The sequence below is a fragment of the Eretmochelys imbricata genome, chromosome 5 (assembly GCF_965152235.1).
Source record: "Eretmochelys imbricata isolate rEreImb1 chromosome 5, rEreImb1.hap1, whole genome shotgun sequence".
Lineage (NCBI taxonomy): Eukaryota > Metazoa > Chordata > Testudines > Cheloniidae > Eretmochelys > Eretmochelys imbricata.
In genome coordinates, this window is record NC_135576.1 from 95418109 (window position 1) to 95436488 (window position 18380).

The 18380-nt window shown below is 43.5% G+C and overlaps 1 protein-coding gene across 1 annotated transcript in view; it reads left to right on the forward strand.

The window, feature by feature from the left end:
- PRUNE2 (prune homolog 2 with BCH domain) overlaps positions 1 to 18380 on the forward strand; it is a 205820-nt gene that overhangs the window by 13277 nt on the left and 174163 nt on the right. Inside the window, exon 2 of the mRNA XM_077818026.1 lies at positions 8632 to 8986. Coding sequence (XP_077674152.1) covers positions 8632 to 8986 — 355 coding nt within the window. The remainder of the gene's footprint in view (positions 1 to 8631; positions 8987 to 18380) is intronic.

Sequence of the window (18380 nt, forward strand, 5' to 3'; positions counted from 1 at the left end):
TGGGGCCATAGACGGAACCCATATCCCTATCTTGGCACTAGAGCACCAAGGCAGCCAGTACATAAACCAAAAGGGGTATTTTTCAATGGTGCTGCAAGTACTGGTGGATCACAAGGGATGTTTCACCAACATCACTGTGGGATGGCTGGGAAAGGTACATGATGCTCGCATCTTGAGGAACTCTGGTCTGTCTGAACAGCTGCAGCAAGGGACTTACTTTCCAGACCAGAAAATAACCATTGGGGATGTTGAAATGCCTATAGTTATCCTTGCGGACCCAGTCTACCCCTTAATGCCATGGCTCATGAAGCCATACCCAGGCACCCTGAACAGTAGTCAGGAGCAGTTCAACTATAGGCTGAGCAAGTGCAGAATGGTGGTAGAATGTGCATTTGGACGTTTAAAAGTGCGCTGGCAGAGTTTACTGACTCAGTTAGACCTCAGCGCAACCAATATTCCCACTGTTATTACTGCTTGCTGTGTGCTGCACAATATCTGTGAGAGTGTAAGGGGGGAACATTTATGGTGGGGTGGGAGGTTGAGGCAAATTGCCTCGCCGCTGGTTATACGCAGCCAGACACCAGAGCAGTTAGAAGAGCACAGCAGGGTGCACTGCGCATCAGAGAAGCTTTGAAAACTAGTTTCATGACTGGCCAGACTACAGTGTGAAAGTTCTGTTTGTTTCTCCTTGATGAAAACCCCCACCCCTTGGTTCACTCTACTTCCCTGTAAGCCATCCGCCCTCCTCTCCCTTCAGTCACCGCTTGCAGAGGCAATAAAGTCATTGTTGTTTCAAATTCATGCATTCTTTATTAATTCATCACAGAAATAGGGGGATAACTGCCAAGGTAGCCTGGGAGTGGTTGGGGAGGAGGGAAGCACCAGGTGGGGTGGAAGGACAAGGCCACACTGCACTTCAAAATTTATTGAATGCCAGCCTTCTGTTGCTTGGGCAGTCCTCTGGGGTGGAGTGGTTGGGTGCCCGGAGTCCTCTCGCCCCCGCGTTCTTGGGCGTCTGGGTGAGGAGGCTATGGAACTTGGGGAGGAGGGAGGTTGGTTACACAGGGGCTGCAGTGGCGGTCTGTGCTCCTGCTGCCTTTCCTTCAGCTCAGCCATATGCCAGAGCATATCAGTTTGATCCTCCAGTAGCCTCAGCATTGCTTCCTGCCTCCTGTCATCATGCTGCCACCATCGGTCCTCTTGCTGCAGCCTCCTGTCCTCACATTCATTTTGTGCTTTCCTGGACTCTGACACTGTCTGCCTCCACACATTCTGTTGGGCTCTTTCAGTGTGAGAGGCCTGCATGAGCTCAGAGAACATTTCATCGCAAGTACGTTTTTTTCATCTTCTTATCTGCACTAGCCTCTGGGACAGAGATGATAGGGGGAGCGTTGAAACATTTGCAGCTGCGGGAGTTAAAAAATGGAGAGCAGTATTTAAAAAGACACATTTTAGAGAACAATGGGTAGACTCTTTCATGGTGAACCAAGCTGTTAACATTACATACCACATGTGCTTTCTTTACAAGGTCTCATTTTGCCTCTTATATTGAGGGCCTGCCAGTTTGGTGTGAGAGATCACACACGCAGGGCCGGGCAATAGACTTTGGCTTGCAGGGAGTCATGGTAAGCCACAGTCTTTTGGCTTCTTTAACCTTCATAACATGTGGGAATGGTTTCAAAAAGCAGTGCCCTCCTTTCCCATACCAAGCACCCGTTGGGTTGGCCATTTAAAATGGGTTGGCCATTTAAAAGGAGGGGCTGCGGTTTTCAGGTTAACATGCAGCACAAACCCAACTAAACCACCCCCTCATACCCAATTATCTGGGATGATCGCTTCACCCGTCCCCCACCACGTGGCTAACACAGGGGATGATTTCTTTTCAGCCACAGGCAAACAGCCCAGCAGGAACGGCCACCTCTGACTGTCCCCTTAATAAAATTCCCCTATTTCAACTAGGTGACCATGAATGATATCATTCTCCTGAGGATAACACAGAAAGATAAAGAACAGATGCTGCTTGAATGCCAGCAAACACCGGGACCATACGCTGCCATGCTTTCTTATGCAATGATTCCAGACTATGTGCCACTGGCCTGCCGTGGTAAAGTGTCCTACCATGGAGGAGGCAATAAGGCTGCCCTCCCCAGAAACCTTTTGCAAAGGCTTTGGGAGTACCTCCAGGAGAGCTTCATGGAGATGTCCCTGGAGGATTTCCACTCCATCCCCAGACATGTTAACAGAGTTTTCCAGTAGCTGTACTGGCCGCGAATGCATCCCAAGACTTCAGGGCAAATTAATCATTAAACATGCTTGCTTTTAAACCCTGCATTATATTTACAAAGGTACACTCACCAGAGGTGCCTTCTCCACCTTCAAGGTCTGGGAGCCTGGGTTGGGAGGGTATTGTCTCCAGGGTGATAAACAGTTCCTGGCTGTCGAGGAGAACGGTTTCTCCGCTTGCCTGCTGTGCGCTGTCTTCCTCATCCCCAAAATCCTCATCCCTGTTGCATGAGACTCCCTTGCAGGAGTCCACATACAGGGGTGTGGCAGTTGTAGGGGCACCCCCTAGAATTGCATGCAGCTTATCATAGAAGCAGCATGTCTGGGGGTTTGACCCGGACCAGCCGTTTGCCTCTTTGGTTTTTTGGTAGCCTTGCCTGAGCTCCTTAAGTTTCATGCGGCACTGCTGCAGGTCCCTGTTATAGCCTCTGTCCTTCATGCCCTTGGAGACTTTTTCAAATATTTTGGCATTTCATCTTTTGGAACGGAGTTCTGATAGCATGGATTTGTCTCCCCATACAGCGATCAGATCCAGTACCTCCCGTTTGGTACATGCTGGGGCTCTTTTGCGATTCTGGGACTCCATGGTCACCTGTGCTAATGAGCTCTGCATGGTCACCTGTGCTGATCAGCTTGCCACACTGGCTAAACAGGAAATTGAAATTCAAAAGTTCGCGGTGCTTTTTTCTTGTCTACCTAGCCAGTGCATCTGAGTCGAGAGTGCTGTCCAGAGTGGTCACAATGGAGCACTCTGGGATAGCTCCCGGAGGCCAATACCATCAAATTGCATCCATACTACTCCCAAATTCGACCCGGCAATGTCGATTTTAGTGCTAATACCCTCGCCGCGGAGGAATACAGAAATCGATTTTAAGAGCCCTTTCAGTCGACAAAAATGGCTTCGTCGTGTGGACGGGGTTAAATCAATCTAACACTGCTAAATTCGACCTAAACTCGTAGTGTAGACCAGGACTCAGGGAGCCAGTGGGAGACAAAAAGGGTAGGGAGTAAAAATGTGTTCACCAACTACATCCACAAACCCCTCACATTCAATCAAGTCTCTTAATAATGCATGCAAACAGATATCTGCAAAATTACTTAATCTGAAAGTGCAAGCAAATGGGTTTGCGGACAACGTAACAATGCAGTTTTGCATCCTCTGAGAAAATTCAGTCTTCATTGTCCAGTAAATCTTCAATCAAGTACTATATGCCTCCACAAACCTGCATTGTATCTCATTTTTTGAAGTACTCATGAGACAGATTTCTACTTTAAGCATTCATTCCACAAACTTCAGTTTTCCTGCTAAACTACATTGAATATTTTCATTAGTTTTGTTGAAAGGAAATGTTTGTGTTACTCTCACAGTCTCAGTTTTCACAAGACAGTATTGATTACATATTGAGACAAAGTTTTAAACAGACCCCGAACTGTTAGGTCTCAAATTATGCAGCCATCTCTATGTTGCAGTTAAATCTGTTTCAAGTATGAGACACAACTGTAATTGTAAGATTATATTTTGCAAAATATATAATCACTTAAAACGTCTTGTGACAAAGTTCCTCCTCTGCCGTGGTGGGGCCTGCACTTATTGGCAGATTTGCTTGCCTCAGAGATTCACGGCAGCCCTCAGGTTGGCCACTTTTGCTCGTGGCTCAAACCTACCGTTCACTCAGCTAACCTCATCACTGGCCAGCATGGGAAAAAGGAAGGAGAACAATCCCCGCAGTCTCTGCTGATCCACCATGTGGGTCAGCGAACAGCCCAGAGTCCTTCCCCTCTGGTGGAACCCACAGTCCAGGTCAACTCCTCCTGTGTCTGATCAGGAGTTGAGAGGTTTGTGGGGAACCCAGGCCCGCCCTCTACTCTGGGTTTCAGCCTAGGGCCCTGTAGACTGCAGCAGTCTAGAGTGCCTCCTGGAACAGCTGTGCGACGCTACAACTCCCTGGGCTACTGCCCCATGGCCTCCTCCCAACACCTTCTTTACCCTCACTACAGGATCTTCCTCCTGGTGTCTGATAATGCTTGTACTCCTCAGTGCTCCAGCAGTACGCCTTCTCATTCTCAGCTCCTAGTATCTCTTGCTCCTAGCTCCTTGCAAGCACACCACAAACTGAAGTGAGATCCTTTTTAAACTCAGGTGACCTGATTATCCAGCCTGCCCTAACTGATTATAGCAGCTTCTTAATTGGCTCTAGGTGTCATAATTAGCCTGCCTGCCTGAATTTGTTCCAGCAAGTTCCTTCTTGTTCTGGAACTGCCCCTGTTACCTTACCCAGGGAAAATGGACCTGCTTAATCTGGGACTAATGTATCTGCCTTCTAACACTCTCCTAAACTAAAGTGTGTCTGAGATGGGTGTAACTACCTGCGCAGTTGGCTGCACAGACAAATACAGATGGTTCAAGAGCATGGGATTCAGCCACAGAGCAACATTAAGTGTCCAGATGTGAACAGAAGGCTTTAAACACGTCTCTAGAACATGAGGGGAGAACATGACTTTCATACTGTCCCTGTAGCCTCACCCATCTGACTGTCAGTACATTTTGGAAAAAATAAAAAACAAACAAACAAACAAGCAAACAAAACCCCACAGTCTCCTGTAGCCATCTGGCCTGACCCTGTCACAGTCTATATTTTCTAAGTGGCAAATGAAAATCTAGAGTCAAAGACAGGGTCATTAAAGTAATGGGTTTCAAATTTTAAAAAACCCCAAACACCACGAATAAATGTAGTAATATCCTCTCTATTCTACTGTGAAATTTTGTAGGATGAAATATGTTTTTTCTTGAATACTCTGTCCTTTCCAGTGATTGTTTCTGAGAATTATGCCCTTTGGGCTAGACTACAAACCACTACATATTTGAATCTTGATATATCTTTATAATTGCAAAGGGAATTAAAACCAATAGTAAAAGGTTCTATAGCCATATAAATAAGAAGAAAACAAAGAAAGAAGAAGTGGGACCGCTAAACACTGAGGATGGAGTGGAGGTTAAGGATAATCTAGGCATGGCCCAATATCTAAACAAATACTTTGTCTCAGTCTTTAATGAGGCTAATGAGGAGCTTAGGGATAATGGTAGGACAACAAATGGGAAGGATATGGAGGTAGATATTACTACATCCAAGGTAGAAACCAAACTTGAACAGTTTAATGGGACTAAATCGGGGGGCCCAGATAACCTTCATCCAATAATATTAAAGGAACTGGCACGTGAAATTGCAAGCCCATTAGCAAAATTTTTTAATGAATCTGTAAACTTAGGGTTGTACCGTATGACTGGAGAATTGCTAACAGACTTCGTATTTTTAAGAAAGGAAAAAAAGTGATCTGGGTAACTACAAGCCTGTTAGTTTGACATCTGTAGTTGCAAGGTCTTGGAAAATTTTTTGAAGGAGAAAGTAGTTAAGGACATTGAGGTCAATGGTAATTGGGACAAAACATGGTTTTACAAAAGGTAGATCATGTCAAACCAACCTGATCTCCTTCTTTGAGAAGGTAACAGATTTTTTAGACAAAGGAAAAGCAGTGGATCTAATTTACCTTGATTTCAGTAAGGCATTTGATACGATTCCACATCAGGAATTATTAGCTAAATTGGAAAAGATGGGGATCAATATGAAAATTGAAAGGTGGATAAAGAACTGGTTAAAGAGGAGACTACAATGGGTCACACTGAAAGGTGAACTGTCAGGCTGGGAGGAGGTTACTAGTGGAGTTCCTCAGGGATCGGTTTTGGGACCAATCTTATTTAATCTTTTTATTACTGACGTTGGCACAAAAAGCAGGAATGTGCTAATAAAGTTTGCAAATGACACAAAGCTGGGAGGTATTGCCAATACAGAGAAGGACCGGGATATCACACAGGAAGATCTGGATGCCCTTGTAAACTGGAGTAATAGTAATAGAATGAAATTTAATAGTGTAAAGTGCAAGGTCATGTATTTAGGGATTAATAACAAGAATTTTTGTTATAATCTGGGGATGCATCACTTGGAAGTAACAGAGGAGGAGAAGGACCTTGGAGTATTGGTTGCTCACAGGATGACTATGAGCCGCCAATGAGATATGGCGGTGAAAAAGGCTAATGCGGTCTTGGGATTCATCAGGTGAGGTATTTCCAATCGAGATAAGGAGGTGTTAGTACTGTTATACAAGGCAATTGTGAGACCTCATCTGGAATATTGTGTGCAGTTCTGGTCTCCCATGTTTAAGAAGGATGAATTCAAACTGGAACGGGTACAGAGAAGGGCTACTAGGATGATCCGAGGAATGGAAAACCTGTCTTATGAAAGGAGACTCAAAGAGCTTGGCTTGTTTAGCCTAACCAAAAGAAGGCTGAGAGGAGATATGATTGGTATCTATAAATATATCAGAGGGATAAATACCACGGAGGGAGAAGAATTATTTAAACTCCGTACCAATGTGGACACAAGAACAAATGGATATAAACTGGCCATCAGGAAGTTTAGACTTGAAATTAGACAAAGGTTTCTAACCATCAGAGGAGTGAAGTTCTGGAACAGCCTTCCAAGGGAAGCAGTTGGGGCAAAAGACATATCTGGCTTCAAGACTAAGCTTGATAAGTTTATGGAGGGGACGATATGGTGGGATAGCCTAATTTTGGCAATTAATTGATCTTCGACTATTAGGGTAGATATGCCCAATGGCCTGTGATGAGATGTTACATGGGGTGGGATCTGAGTTACTACAGATAATTCTTTCCTGGGTGTCTGGCTGGTGAGTCTTGCCCACATGCTCAGGGTTTAGCTGATCACCATATTTGGGGTCGGGAAGGAATTTTCCTCCAGGGCAGATTGGCAGAGGCCCTGGGGTTTTTTCGCCTTCCTTTGCAGTGTGGGGCACGAGTCACTTGCTGGAGGATTCTCTGCACCTTGAAGTCTTTAAACCACGATTTGAGGACTTCAATAGCTCAGACATAGGTTAGGGGGTTGTTACAGGAGTGCATGGGTGAGATTCTGTGGCTTGTATGGTGCAGAAGGTCAGACTAGATGATCATAATGGTCCCTTCTGACCTTAAAGTCTACGATTCTAATTTGAGTGGTTGGGGTGCAGTTCAGTTTTTCTGTTCCATGGAACAAATTAGAATAAGAGCATATTACCACGTAGGATATATAGTTTGTGACAGACAGATCAGTAATATCATCTGCAAAATATCATGAAAGAACTATTAAACCAAGTGGGAGTGAAATAGAGCCCACATGTTAATGAGGAATCAGATGCTGTTGGAATTTCCTGAAATATTTTCAGTAGGCTGTAAAATAATACAAGGGAGAAAAATTCCCAGACCTCAGAGTACAGAATTTATTAATAATCACCAGTTACTAACTCCACAGATGAAGCACAATTGATTGGGAGTAATAATTGTGATGATTTCATATTCAGGTTACTTATCTATAGAAAGGGATATAAGCCAAGGGGTACTAGTGGTCAGAGCAGTAGAGGCAGCCAGGACTTCTGGGTTTTAGTCCCAGCTTTGCTATTGACTCACTGTGTAACCTTGAGTTAGCAATGTCCATTGACTTCAGTGGGCCCTGGATAGGGCCCTCAATCCCTTTGCAATTCAGTTTGTCCCCCTGTAAAATGGGTCAGAACCATAGGTGCTGGTGCTGGGGGTGCTACAGTCCCCCTGACTTGAAGCGGTTTTCATCATATACAGAGTTTACCCTTTGGTTCAAGGGCTCTCAGCACCCCCACTATACAAATTGTTCCAGCACTTCTGCAAAGAACTATTAAGCTACCTCACAGGTCAATTAGGTTGATTTAATTAACCTTTGTACATTGACTAAGGGCACCACCTGAGAGATGCCGTATGAGTAATTATTGTAAAGAAAGGATGCTCTTGTATTTAAAGCACAGGCCTGGAAGTTTGGAGTAGTAACCACACCGTCCTTAGATGGTTACCCACTTAAATCCCCAGCTCTCTTATCAGACTAAATCCTTTTAGGCTCTAATCTATTGTTCCTCGCTGAGGTAAGTTTATTGTAATGTAGTGGCCACGAGGCAACGTGTGTGTCAGGGGCACAGCAACACTTCCGTGTAATTCTGTTTTAAATCACTCCTCTGGAGCAGACACATCCGACTATGAGCTATCCGAGTGCACTGCCTTGTCCAGACAGCGCTTCCATTCCTTACCCGGCCAATAAAACCCACTGCAGTGCCAGCCAGGCGCTGGAGAGAGAGAGAGAGAGAGAGAGAGAGAGAGAGAGAGAGAGAGAGAGAGACCCACACACACACACAGAGCTTCCTCAGCGCATCTTTGCTGCAGAGTTCCCTGCATCCCCTCACTTTGTCCTCACTTTTGGGCGCTGTCCATGGTTGCAGCACTCGCCTGCTTGACGTCAGCCAGCCGGAGACGCCCGTGCTATTGGCTGAGGAGCCAGGCCGACCTTTGGAATTGTGCGCGCAACCCCGCTCCCGCCCCACTCCGCCCCGGGCACCCCTGTCTCTTACTCCCACCTTCCAGGATAGAGAGAGGAGTTGGCCGGGCAGCGCTGCGCTGAGCGGGGGACAGGCGGACAGCAGCAGCAGCAGCAGCATCAGCAGCCCGGGCAGTCGCAGCTGGAAGGAGCCGCCCCGCTCAGGCCAGAGGCTCTGTGCATGGAACTTTGCCCTGCCTGCTCGGATTCCGTATGACAACAACATGGAAGAATTTTTGCAGCGCACCAAATCCAAGCTGGTAAGTTAGAGAGGAGAGTTAAAAAGGGAGGGGGCAGCAAAGCCTTAGGTGACTGTTACTTTGCGGGTCTGTTTGCATTTGTGCGCTGCACACAAAAACCTTCTGGGCAGCTTTTTAGTCCACGCAAAAGGATAATCTGTTAGTAAGAGTTAATGAGCAACCTGAGCAGCTGGAGCAAGACATAACGTGTGATCTTTCAGTGGATCACGTTTTGTTTTTCTTTTGTTGTCTCATCTAAAGTAACCGAATTGTAACCCTGCGCTTAGCACTCTTTGATCATTTTATGGAGTGTTCTAAAAACCATATTTGACTTCCATATGGGGAATAACAGTAAATGGGGCACTTCAGGAAGTTATTTATGAGTTTGTAAAGTGTCTTTCATATGCATCAAGTTGCTGTAAAAATGACCAAAACATAGAAATCTATCAAAAGTAGAGGAGAAAACAGTCTATCTACTGTGCAACCTCTATGATCTGAAGGTCATTTGGAACAGGGAATAAGTTTGGGTAATCAAGATTTCAAATAATCAAAGGAATTTGCAAGGTAATTCAGATCCTTAGCTTGTGTTAACTGATGTCACCCTATTGAAATCAGGCAGCAGAGCTGCACCAGTTGATGATCTGGCCCCAGATATTTACTATATACCTTTCTTCAGACAGTTCTATAATCTGTTAAACAACTAGTCCCACATTAGTTGCCCTTAGTGGGCTGCCTGCTATTCATGTGTTCACATGCAGGTTAGCGTAATGTTACCCATTGGGCTGCTAATACTGTTGTCCTTGCTCAGGCAAAATTCCCATTGAAGTCATGGGAGTTTTGCCTCAGTAATTTATGAAAATCAGGCCCTGCATGCTTGTATTTTTTTCCTGGGATGTTATCATAAAAGAAAAATAAACTTCAGTGTTGATACTTCCAGTAGCAGCAACTTCCTGATTTCCAGACCTGTTTTGAAGCTTTAGAGAGAGAGGCACTACACTGGAGAAAGCCTCCATTCCTAAGCCAACCACACCCTACTTATAATAACTTGGAAGTTGTTAAGCTGTCTTTTGCTGTCGTGTATCAAGTTAAAAACAATGCTTTAATTTGACAATGAAGGCACCTTCTAAGAGGGGTAGCAAAGCACAAGAGGAAATACTTAACGGCTGATCCCCTTAACCTTAAGCACTCTGTGCAGGCAATCAGTAAAGTCTACATCAGGAATGTCTATTTGATCACGTGGCAGAAAATGTGCAGTGGTATTGTCGTAACTCTGCCTGTTAAAAGGTTGTTTAAATGTTCTCCTGTTATGCTTTTAGGATGCATTCTAACCATCAGAGGAGTGAAGTTCTGGAACAGCCTTCCAAGGGGAGCAGTGGGGGCAAAAAACCTAACTGGTTTCAAGAATGAGCTTGATAAGTTGGTGGAGGGGATGGTATGATGAGATTCCCTGCCATGGCATATGGCCCATCTGCAACTGCTATTAGCAAAACTATTAGCAAAACTGCCAGAGATAGGACACTAGATGGGGAGGGCTCTGAGTTACTACTGAGTATTCTTTCCCAGCTGCCTGGCTGGTGGGTCTTGCTGACATGCTAACTGATCGCCATATTTGGAGTCGGGAAGGAATTTTCCCGCAAGTCAGATTGGTGGAGGCCCTGGTTGTTGTTGTTTTGCCTTCCTTTGCAGTATGAGGCATGGGTCACTTGCTGGTTTAAAGTAGAGTAAATGGTGGAGTAACCTGAAGTGTTTATTGATTTGAGCACTTCACTAACTCAGCCAGAGACTATGGGCCTATTACAAGAGTGGATTGGTGATGTTCTGTGGCCTGCAATGTGCAGGAGGTCAGACTAGCTCATCATGATGGTCCCTTCTGGCCTTAAAGTCTGAGTGTATGAGCTCCTTGCTCCAGTGCACCTGTGTTTTGCTTAGATACAGTGGAGGTTCAAACTCTATATATTTACTTTAAGGGTTAAATTATGCAATCTTTACTTACAGTGAGTGGTACCTTAGGCCATAACAGTCCCATTGGTTTAAAGTGATTACAGTAGAATGGCTTGCAGAGTACCACTCATAGAATCATAGAATAACAGAGTTGGAAGGGACCTCTGGAGGCCATCTAGTCCAACCCCCTGCCCAGAGCAGGACCAATGCCAACTAAATCATCCCAGCCAGGGCTTTGTCAAGCCTGACCTTAAAAACTTCCAAGGAAGGGAATTCCACCACCTCCCTAGGTAACGCATTCCAGTGTTTCACCACCCTACTAGTGAAAACGTTTTTCCTAATATCCAACCTAAATCTCCCCCACTGCAACTTGAGACTATTACTCCTTGTTCTGTCCTCTGCTATCACTGAGAATAGTCTAGATCCATCCTCTTTGGATCCACCTTTCAGGTAGTTAAAAGCGGTTATCAAATCCCCCCTCATTGTTCACTTCGGTAGACTAAACAATCCCAGTTCCCTCAGCCTCTCCTCATAAGTCATGTGTTCCAGACCCCTAATCATTTTTGTTGCCCTTCGCTGGACTCTCTCCAATTTATCAACATCCTTCTTGTAGTGTGGGGCCCAAAACTGGACACAGTACTCCAGGTGAGGCCTCACCAGTGTTGAATAGAGGGGAACGATCACGTCCGTCGATCTGCTGGCAATGCCCCTACTTATACACCTCAAAATGCCACTGGCCTTCTTGGCAACAAGGGCACACTGTTGACTCATATCCAGCTTCTTGTCCACTGTCACCCCTAGGTCCTTCTCTGCAGAACTGCTGCCTAGCCATTCGGTCCCTAGTCTGTAGCTGTGCATGGGATTCTTCCATCCTAAGTGCAGGACTCTGCACTTGTCCTTGTTGAACCTCATCAGATTTCTTTTGGCCCAATCCTCCAATTTGTCTAGGTCCCTCTGTATCCTATCGCTACCCTCCAGCGTATTTACCACTCCTCCCAGTTTAGTGTCATCCGCAAACTTGCTGAGGGTGCAATCCACACCATCCTCCAGATCATTAATGAAGATATTGAACAAAACCGGCCCACTCAGTTAGAGCAAGGGTGGCAAAATCTGGCCTTGAATGAACAATTGCTTCAGATTATACAGGAAAGTTTATTACTGTGAGCGCTTCATCATTCATTTGTATCTGACTCCAGCCACAACATTAATGAATGCTGGTTTCCTTTCATGGCATAAGTTCTAGCCTGTATGATACGGTTTAGTCACGGAGGTCATGGCAGTCATGGATTTTGTGACTGTACCGGACCTCCATGACTTCTTCAGCTTCAGCTGTCAGTGGCTGCCGCCAGCGCTGGAGCCAGGGCCGTGTGCTCCCCCACTGAGGCTGGGGTCCCCTCCCCCCGGTTTCTACTGGAGCTGGGGCTGTACACAACTATCCTGGGGCTGGAGCCAAGACTGTGTATCTCCCGCTCTCCCCCGACCCGAGCCTACATCTGGAGTTGGAGCTGGAACTGTGGGCCTTTGCGCTGCAGCTGCGGCCGGGGCTGGAGTCCCCACCCCTCTCATGGCTATGGAGGGGCTGGAGCTAGGGCTGTGCCCCCTGCCATGGCAATGGAGCTCAGGCTGTCAGTCCCCCCCTGGGGCTCCAGCTGTCTTCCCCCTCCCCAGCCCTGCTCCCCGGTTATTTTTAGTATAGTCACACACAGGTCACAGGCTCCTGTGAATTTTTGTTTATTGCCTGTGACCCGTCTGTGATTTTTACTAAAAATAACTGTGACAAAATCTTAATCATGTATAGGACTGTCCTATTTCATGATTTCAAATAATACAGTATTATGTAGCACTCTATAACTGCCAAAAAAGTAAAAATCTCTGCACAGCGTCTAATGATATTAAAATCTCCATTAATGTATTCTTTTAAAGAAAATAAATTTTATTGTTATTTTATATGCAGTGTCAGATTATTCTCAGTAATGCTCAGTGCAGAATTTTTAGTTACAAAAATGCAATCCAGAGATATGTTTGTATAGGACAAGACAACTGTTACTCTAAGGCTGAAGGAAAAAAAGGCTAGTGAAAAAAATATTAAGGTGTGGGACAGTAATTATCCTGAAATGATCCACATTTATGGTCCAGTCCTGCAATTCTTTCTCAGGCAAAATTCTATTTGAAATCAATGAGCGTTTTGCTTAAGTAAGTGCTGAGTATGGCCCTGGTCTAGGACAAATTCTGGAGGTGGGGCTGGCGGCGGGGGGGAATCAGAGGTGGGAGTAAGTGACATATTCTGCTACAGTGCTTCTGGGCTTCATCATAGGCAAGTTAGAATATTTTGGCCCCTCAAACAGTCTTGAATCCAGAGAGCAGAAAGGTGGCAGAAAGCCACAATTTGCCCCTTCCTGTCTCATGGCTGCTCCTTCTATGCTGAATTGGAACTACTGGTTTTGCTTTCTCTTTAAAGATTATTAGATTATGGAAAAAAGAACCTCCAAAATACACAAGTGAAGGTCTCCAACTAGAGAACTCGTTAAAATTAGTCACACCACTTAATTTGGGGGTGGGGGGGATTTGAACTCTACTGCAACACAGACATTGGTAATGGGTCAAACCATCCCCCCACATGTGGAGGGATTCTCTGTAAGTGGATCACCCCTACCAGATGCTAAAGAGTGACTGAAGTTCTGCTGAGGAACTATTTCCTCCTTGTTCAGACACTATATAGGGCTGTCCACATTGTGTGGAGTCAATTTTGGAGTGTGAGGGTGTGGAGTTTCAATAGACCAATAGAGAAGTGAAGGGATGGAAGATGAGACTGTGGAATAGTTTCCTTAAGGAAGTGGTGGAAGCCCTATCCTTTGACACTTTTTAAAACTAAACTAGACAGTACACTATACACAACTATACTCTGCTATAATGTGGAGTAGAGAACAATTTTGCATTGGCTAGGAGATCGATTATGGAGTCTATTAGCCTTCTGTGTTTCTATGCAAAGCCACACAGAATGCCAGTATGTAGCACTAAGGTAAAAATAAAAAAGTATTTCCCTATTGATTTTCCTCCTTTGTAGATAGCACAGATAAACGTTTTCTTTTTTAAGAAATGGAGTACTTGTGGCACCTTAGAGACTAACCAATTTATTTGAGCATGAGCTTTCGTGAGCTACAGCTCACTTCATCAGATGCATACTGTGGAAACTGCAGCAGACTTTATATATACACAGAGAATATGAAACAATACCTCCTCCCACCCCACTGTCCTGCTGGTATTGTTTCATATTCTCTGTGTATATATAAAGTCTGCTGCAGTTTCCACAGTATGCATCTGATGAAGTGAGCTGTAGCTCACGAAAGCTCATGCTCAAATAAATTGGTTAGTCTCTAAGGTGCCACAAGTACTCCATTTCTTTTTGCGAATTCAGACTAACACGGCTGTTACTCTGAAACCTGTTTTCTTTTTTGTTATCACTAATATGTCTTGCACTTGTCCAATCCTTGCACTGGCATTTTCAAATAAATAACATTCTTCTGTTCACACAAAATGAATGGAAGGGGAAAAGGTACTATAAAAATCTTTGTGCATTCTCCCTTTAAAGTGGAAGGGTGAAGTGCATCAGAATAGTTGGAGCCTGAGAATGCACAAGAAATCCTAGCCTCCCAACCTCTCGATATTGGGATATCTGCATGGTTAGCCTGCTTCACTGATGATTATTTTGCAAGAGCAACATTAAGGTCCAAAGGGATTTCAACTGCATCAGAGCCCAGTTTGCTAGGGGAGCATGCTAGCACTCGCAACTCATTCTTGGTTCTGCCCCCACTGCCAGCCAGTTATATCCCTGAAATACCAGGATGCAAAAGACATAGAGACGCTGCTCCTGGCTTAAGAGGATGCATTTGTGTACATGCTTTTTTTGCAGCCTCTGATGCCTTCCTTCAGTGCTAATAAGCCACATTTAACGTGTGTTTGTTGGTATGGCTTCTCTAGTTGTCATGCAAAACAGGAGGCATAGAGGCCTTTATCAGTGGGAATATGTATGGTTGTAGGGAAACTGTTCAATATGGCATTTCTGCTGGAAGACAACTGGGAGTGCTCACATATTGTTCATGAGTGTGCCACACAATAGTAAATTTTTTCTTAGTGGCAGGAAATTTGATGTGCTGCATAATTTATATATATGCAAACGTGTGCACACACACGCACACACATATTGAAGTGGGAGGACAAATTCAAAGTCTAAACTACCTGACGTGTCTGTATTTTTTTTCCTCTAGCAAAAGATACAGAGTCTTGTGCCAATAATATTAGAATGACTGTTAAGCATTTGAATGATGCCATATGTCCTAATGAGAGTTTAATGTAAGATTGCAGCACAATACATGCAGTGGAAAGAGTGGCAGTGAAAGGGTTAAGGACTTTTTTTTAAAATGACATCTGGAAGATGTCAAACAATGTTCTCTTTTCATTTTGTTCATAACCATGTTTTGTTTACTTTGTCATTTGATGATAAACGTATGCTATGTAATAGCTCCACTGTGCTGGCCCTTTTCCTGTCTGTGTAATTATATCCAGGCTATATATATTTCCCTGAAGTTTTAGTTCAGTATTCTTAAACTTCCTGTCCTAAACTGCTGTTAAAGAGCTGTTATGTTCCACCAAAGAGGTAGCCACATTTCAGTGATTCCTGTAAAAAACTTTGAATGCTGTGGTATGAAAGATTTGTAATGATTGATGCAAAGCTGACCGATGGGTTATTCTGAACAGAAATTATAAATGTTTGAAGAAATATATTGGAGTTCTGTGAAGCTGGTTAGTTGTTTGTTCAAATGCTTTAATTTTCAGTACTTCATAATAAAGGGCAATGTCACTTACACATAATCAGGACACCAATGCTTGTAAATGTATTAATATTTGTACAATGTTTTCAAAATGTAACAACTATATAGTGCCATGTAATGTTTGTTAATAGTGCAGTTCCTTCTCAGATAGAAATAAGTAATTTTCCAGAGGTTAATAAATACTATTAATTTACTTTGTCCCTGTAAAATTAATAAGGCTCCAATTCAGCAGTGTACCTCACTTTAAGCATATGAGAAGTCCCATTGAAGTCAATGGCAAATGCTTCAATTGCTCAATCAGGGCCTAAAATTCTAGCAAAATCTACAAGAAACTGAACTTTGGCCTATCGTGGGTCTCGGGCAGGGGAAATTTGGGGGAAGAAGATTTTAGCTTTGCGGGAGAGGGAGGAAAGAAGAAACATTTCTCTGGTAGTATACATTTTAAAAAAATCCAGTCATTTGAATTTGCTCTCTTTGACCCAATGAATGCTGAATTATTTCTGTAAAGTGGGACAGCTTCAACAAGAGACATTGACCATCAGAGAGAAAGGCTGTATAGCTCAATGGTTGGGGACTCACCTAGATGTAGGAGATCCCCCCATTCTAGTCCCTCCTATCAATCAGGTGGAGCCAGGCCTTGAATTCGGGTCTCCTACAGCTTAAATAAGTACTGTAACTACTAGGTTATTGGGTGTTTTAGGGTGGACCAGGTCTCTGTCGCCCTCAAAATTCCATCCTGGACCTGCAAAAACCTTCCTAACAAAAGTTTTGTCAAAAATAATATATTTCTGCACAAAGGTTTGGGTCCAACAAATTGGCATTTTTTGACATAAGCATTTTGTTGAAAAATTCCTGACCAGGCTCAGGTAGAAAGTCTTGAGGCAGATGAATCTGTGAGCAGAGGAAAGGAGAGGTTTATTCATTGCATGGATCTGCCATTTATTACATGGATGTTATCTCCATGTGTGTGTATATTTTAATTCCCATCCATATTGAAATCATAATGTGATCTTAGAAGTGTTTCTTAATTCAGTTGTTACAATCAGGTTTCCTGTAAGCAGTACTCACAGTGATTTTTGTCTGAGAACTGTATTAGCCAAACCATTCTATAGACCACCTCCAAAAGCTAAAGTGACTATCAGGACAGTTCTGGGTTTCCAGAAGGTAATGGCCTGTTGTTCTGGGAACTTCCTTTGGAACAACTGAAGTGGCCTAGTGTTTCATAGCCAATGTAATAGACAATGTTTGGTGTGAAAGAAAGCTTTGATAGTGTTTATACTCATTTAAGGTGTTCAAAGTGAATTTCCATGAGTCTTGTTCAGTATTACATGACAGACACGTTCAGAAAACTAAGTTATTGGAAACGTTCTCCATTCCAAGAAATATACATGTGTCATTAATTGGTCAAAAACTAGCCACAGCAACACTATAATACATTAAAAAAAATCTTTATATGCTTATTTTGCAATGATAAAAATGTTGCCACAAAAATATCCTGGGATCTTGATTTTGAAAATATGGTCTCCTTATCTGGAGCAGTTCTATAGCACCACTCTCAGACGAAGCCTCCCTGTCCATCATGATCGGAGAAATGCTGCTAGATCTTTCTAAAAACAGCTGTGTTTAAATGTTGTTGTAATCAGCACAGTTCTGATCCCTATGTGGGAAAGTCTATATTTTTTTCTGCAGTGATTGGCACTTTCTAAATAACTAAGCTAGTGAGGTAGCCAGTCTGATTAGGCGGTAGACCATCACATTGTAATAAGTCTCTTTTTTCTAATAGAAAGTCTCATTGTACAATGATTTATTACTGAACAACAACAACAACAACAACAAAAGTATAGCAACTTGAGAAGTTTAATAAATGCTTGAGTTTTGCTAGGCAGCAGTTGGAAGAAAACAAAAGAACAAAACCTGAGCCACCTGATTAGCTATTATTGTGCTTTTGTGTTCAGTAGAAATCAGTCGAAATTTTTTTTCCTAGAGATAAACTTGTCATACTATTCAAATCCACATTTTATCTCCCCCTCCCCCACCCATCTCAAAGTTATTTGGATTTATTATTCTGGCTTACTTTTGTTTTCTGGTTTTTTTTAAAAATTCAGGCAGGAGAAAAGAAAATATTTTCATCTGACTTCAACCATTTGGTGTTAAGAAAATAAGCAAAATTTCTTTCTTCTGTAAAGTTTGACTTATCTGTCCTTTCACTTGACTTGGTCTGAACAACAGATGTGATGTCATGACAGACAGTTCATTTGCTACGCCAAAATACAGTAATTAGTTCTCAAAGTTTACCTAAGTTATAGAAAAAATAAAGTTTAACTTTAAAATGAAGTTCTGTTTACTTCACAAAAGGATTATGATGTAGACTGTGCCATTCAGGCCCAATCTAGAGCAGGGGGTGGTCCACTATTTTCCTGAGGTGTGCAGACTCTATGTAATTAGATTTCACCAATGCAGTAACAAATGTGAACTCCTGAAACACTGCTTTACCATGGAGCCACAGATATTCCTTGGGTTTTCCAAGCTAGCTTGCCACACCAAAAATCACGAAATATTCATGTTGCTTTCAGTCCCAAGAGACCAGTCACTAGCCCTAGGTCAATTTGTACCTTAGATCTCTCACCAGAGAGAATGCTTGCAGT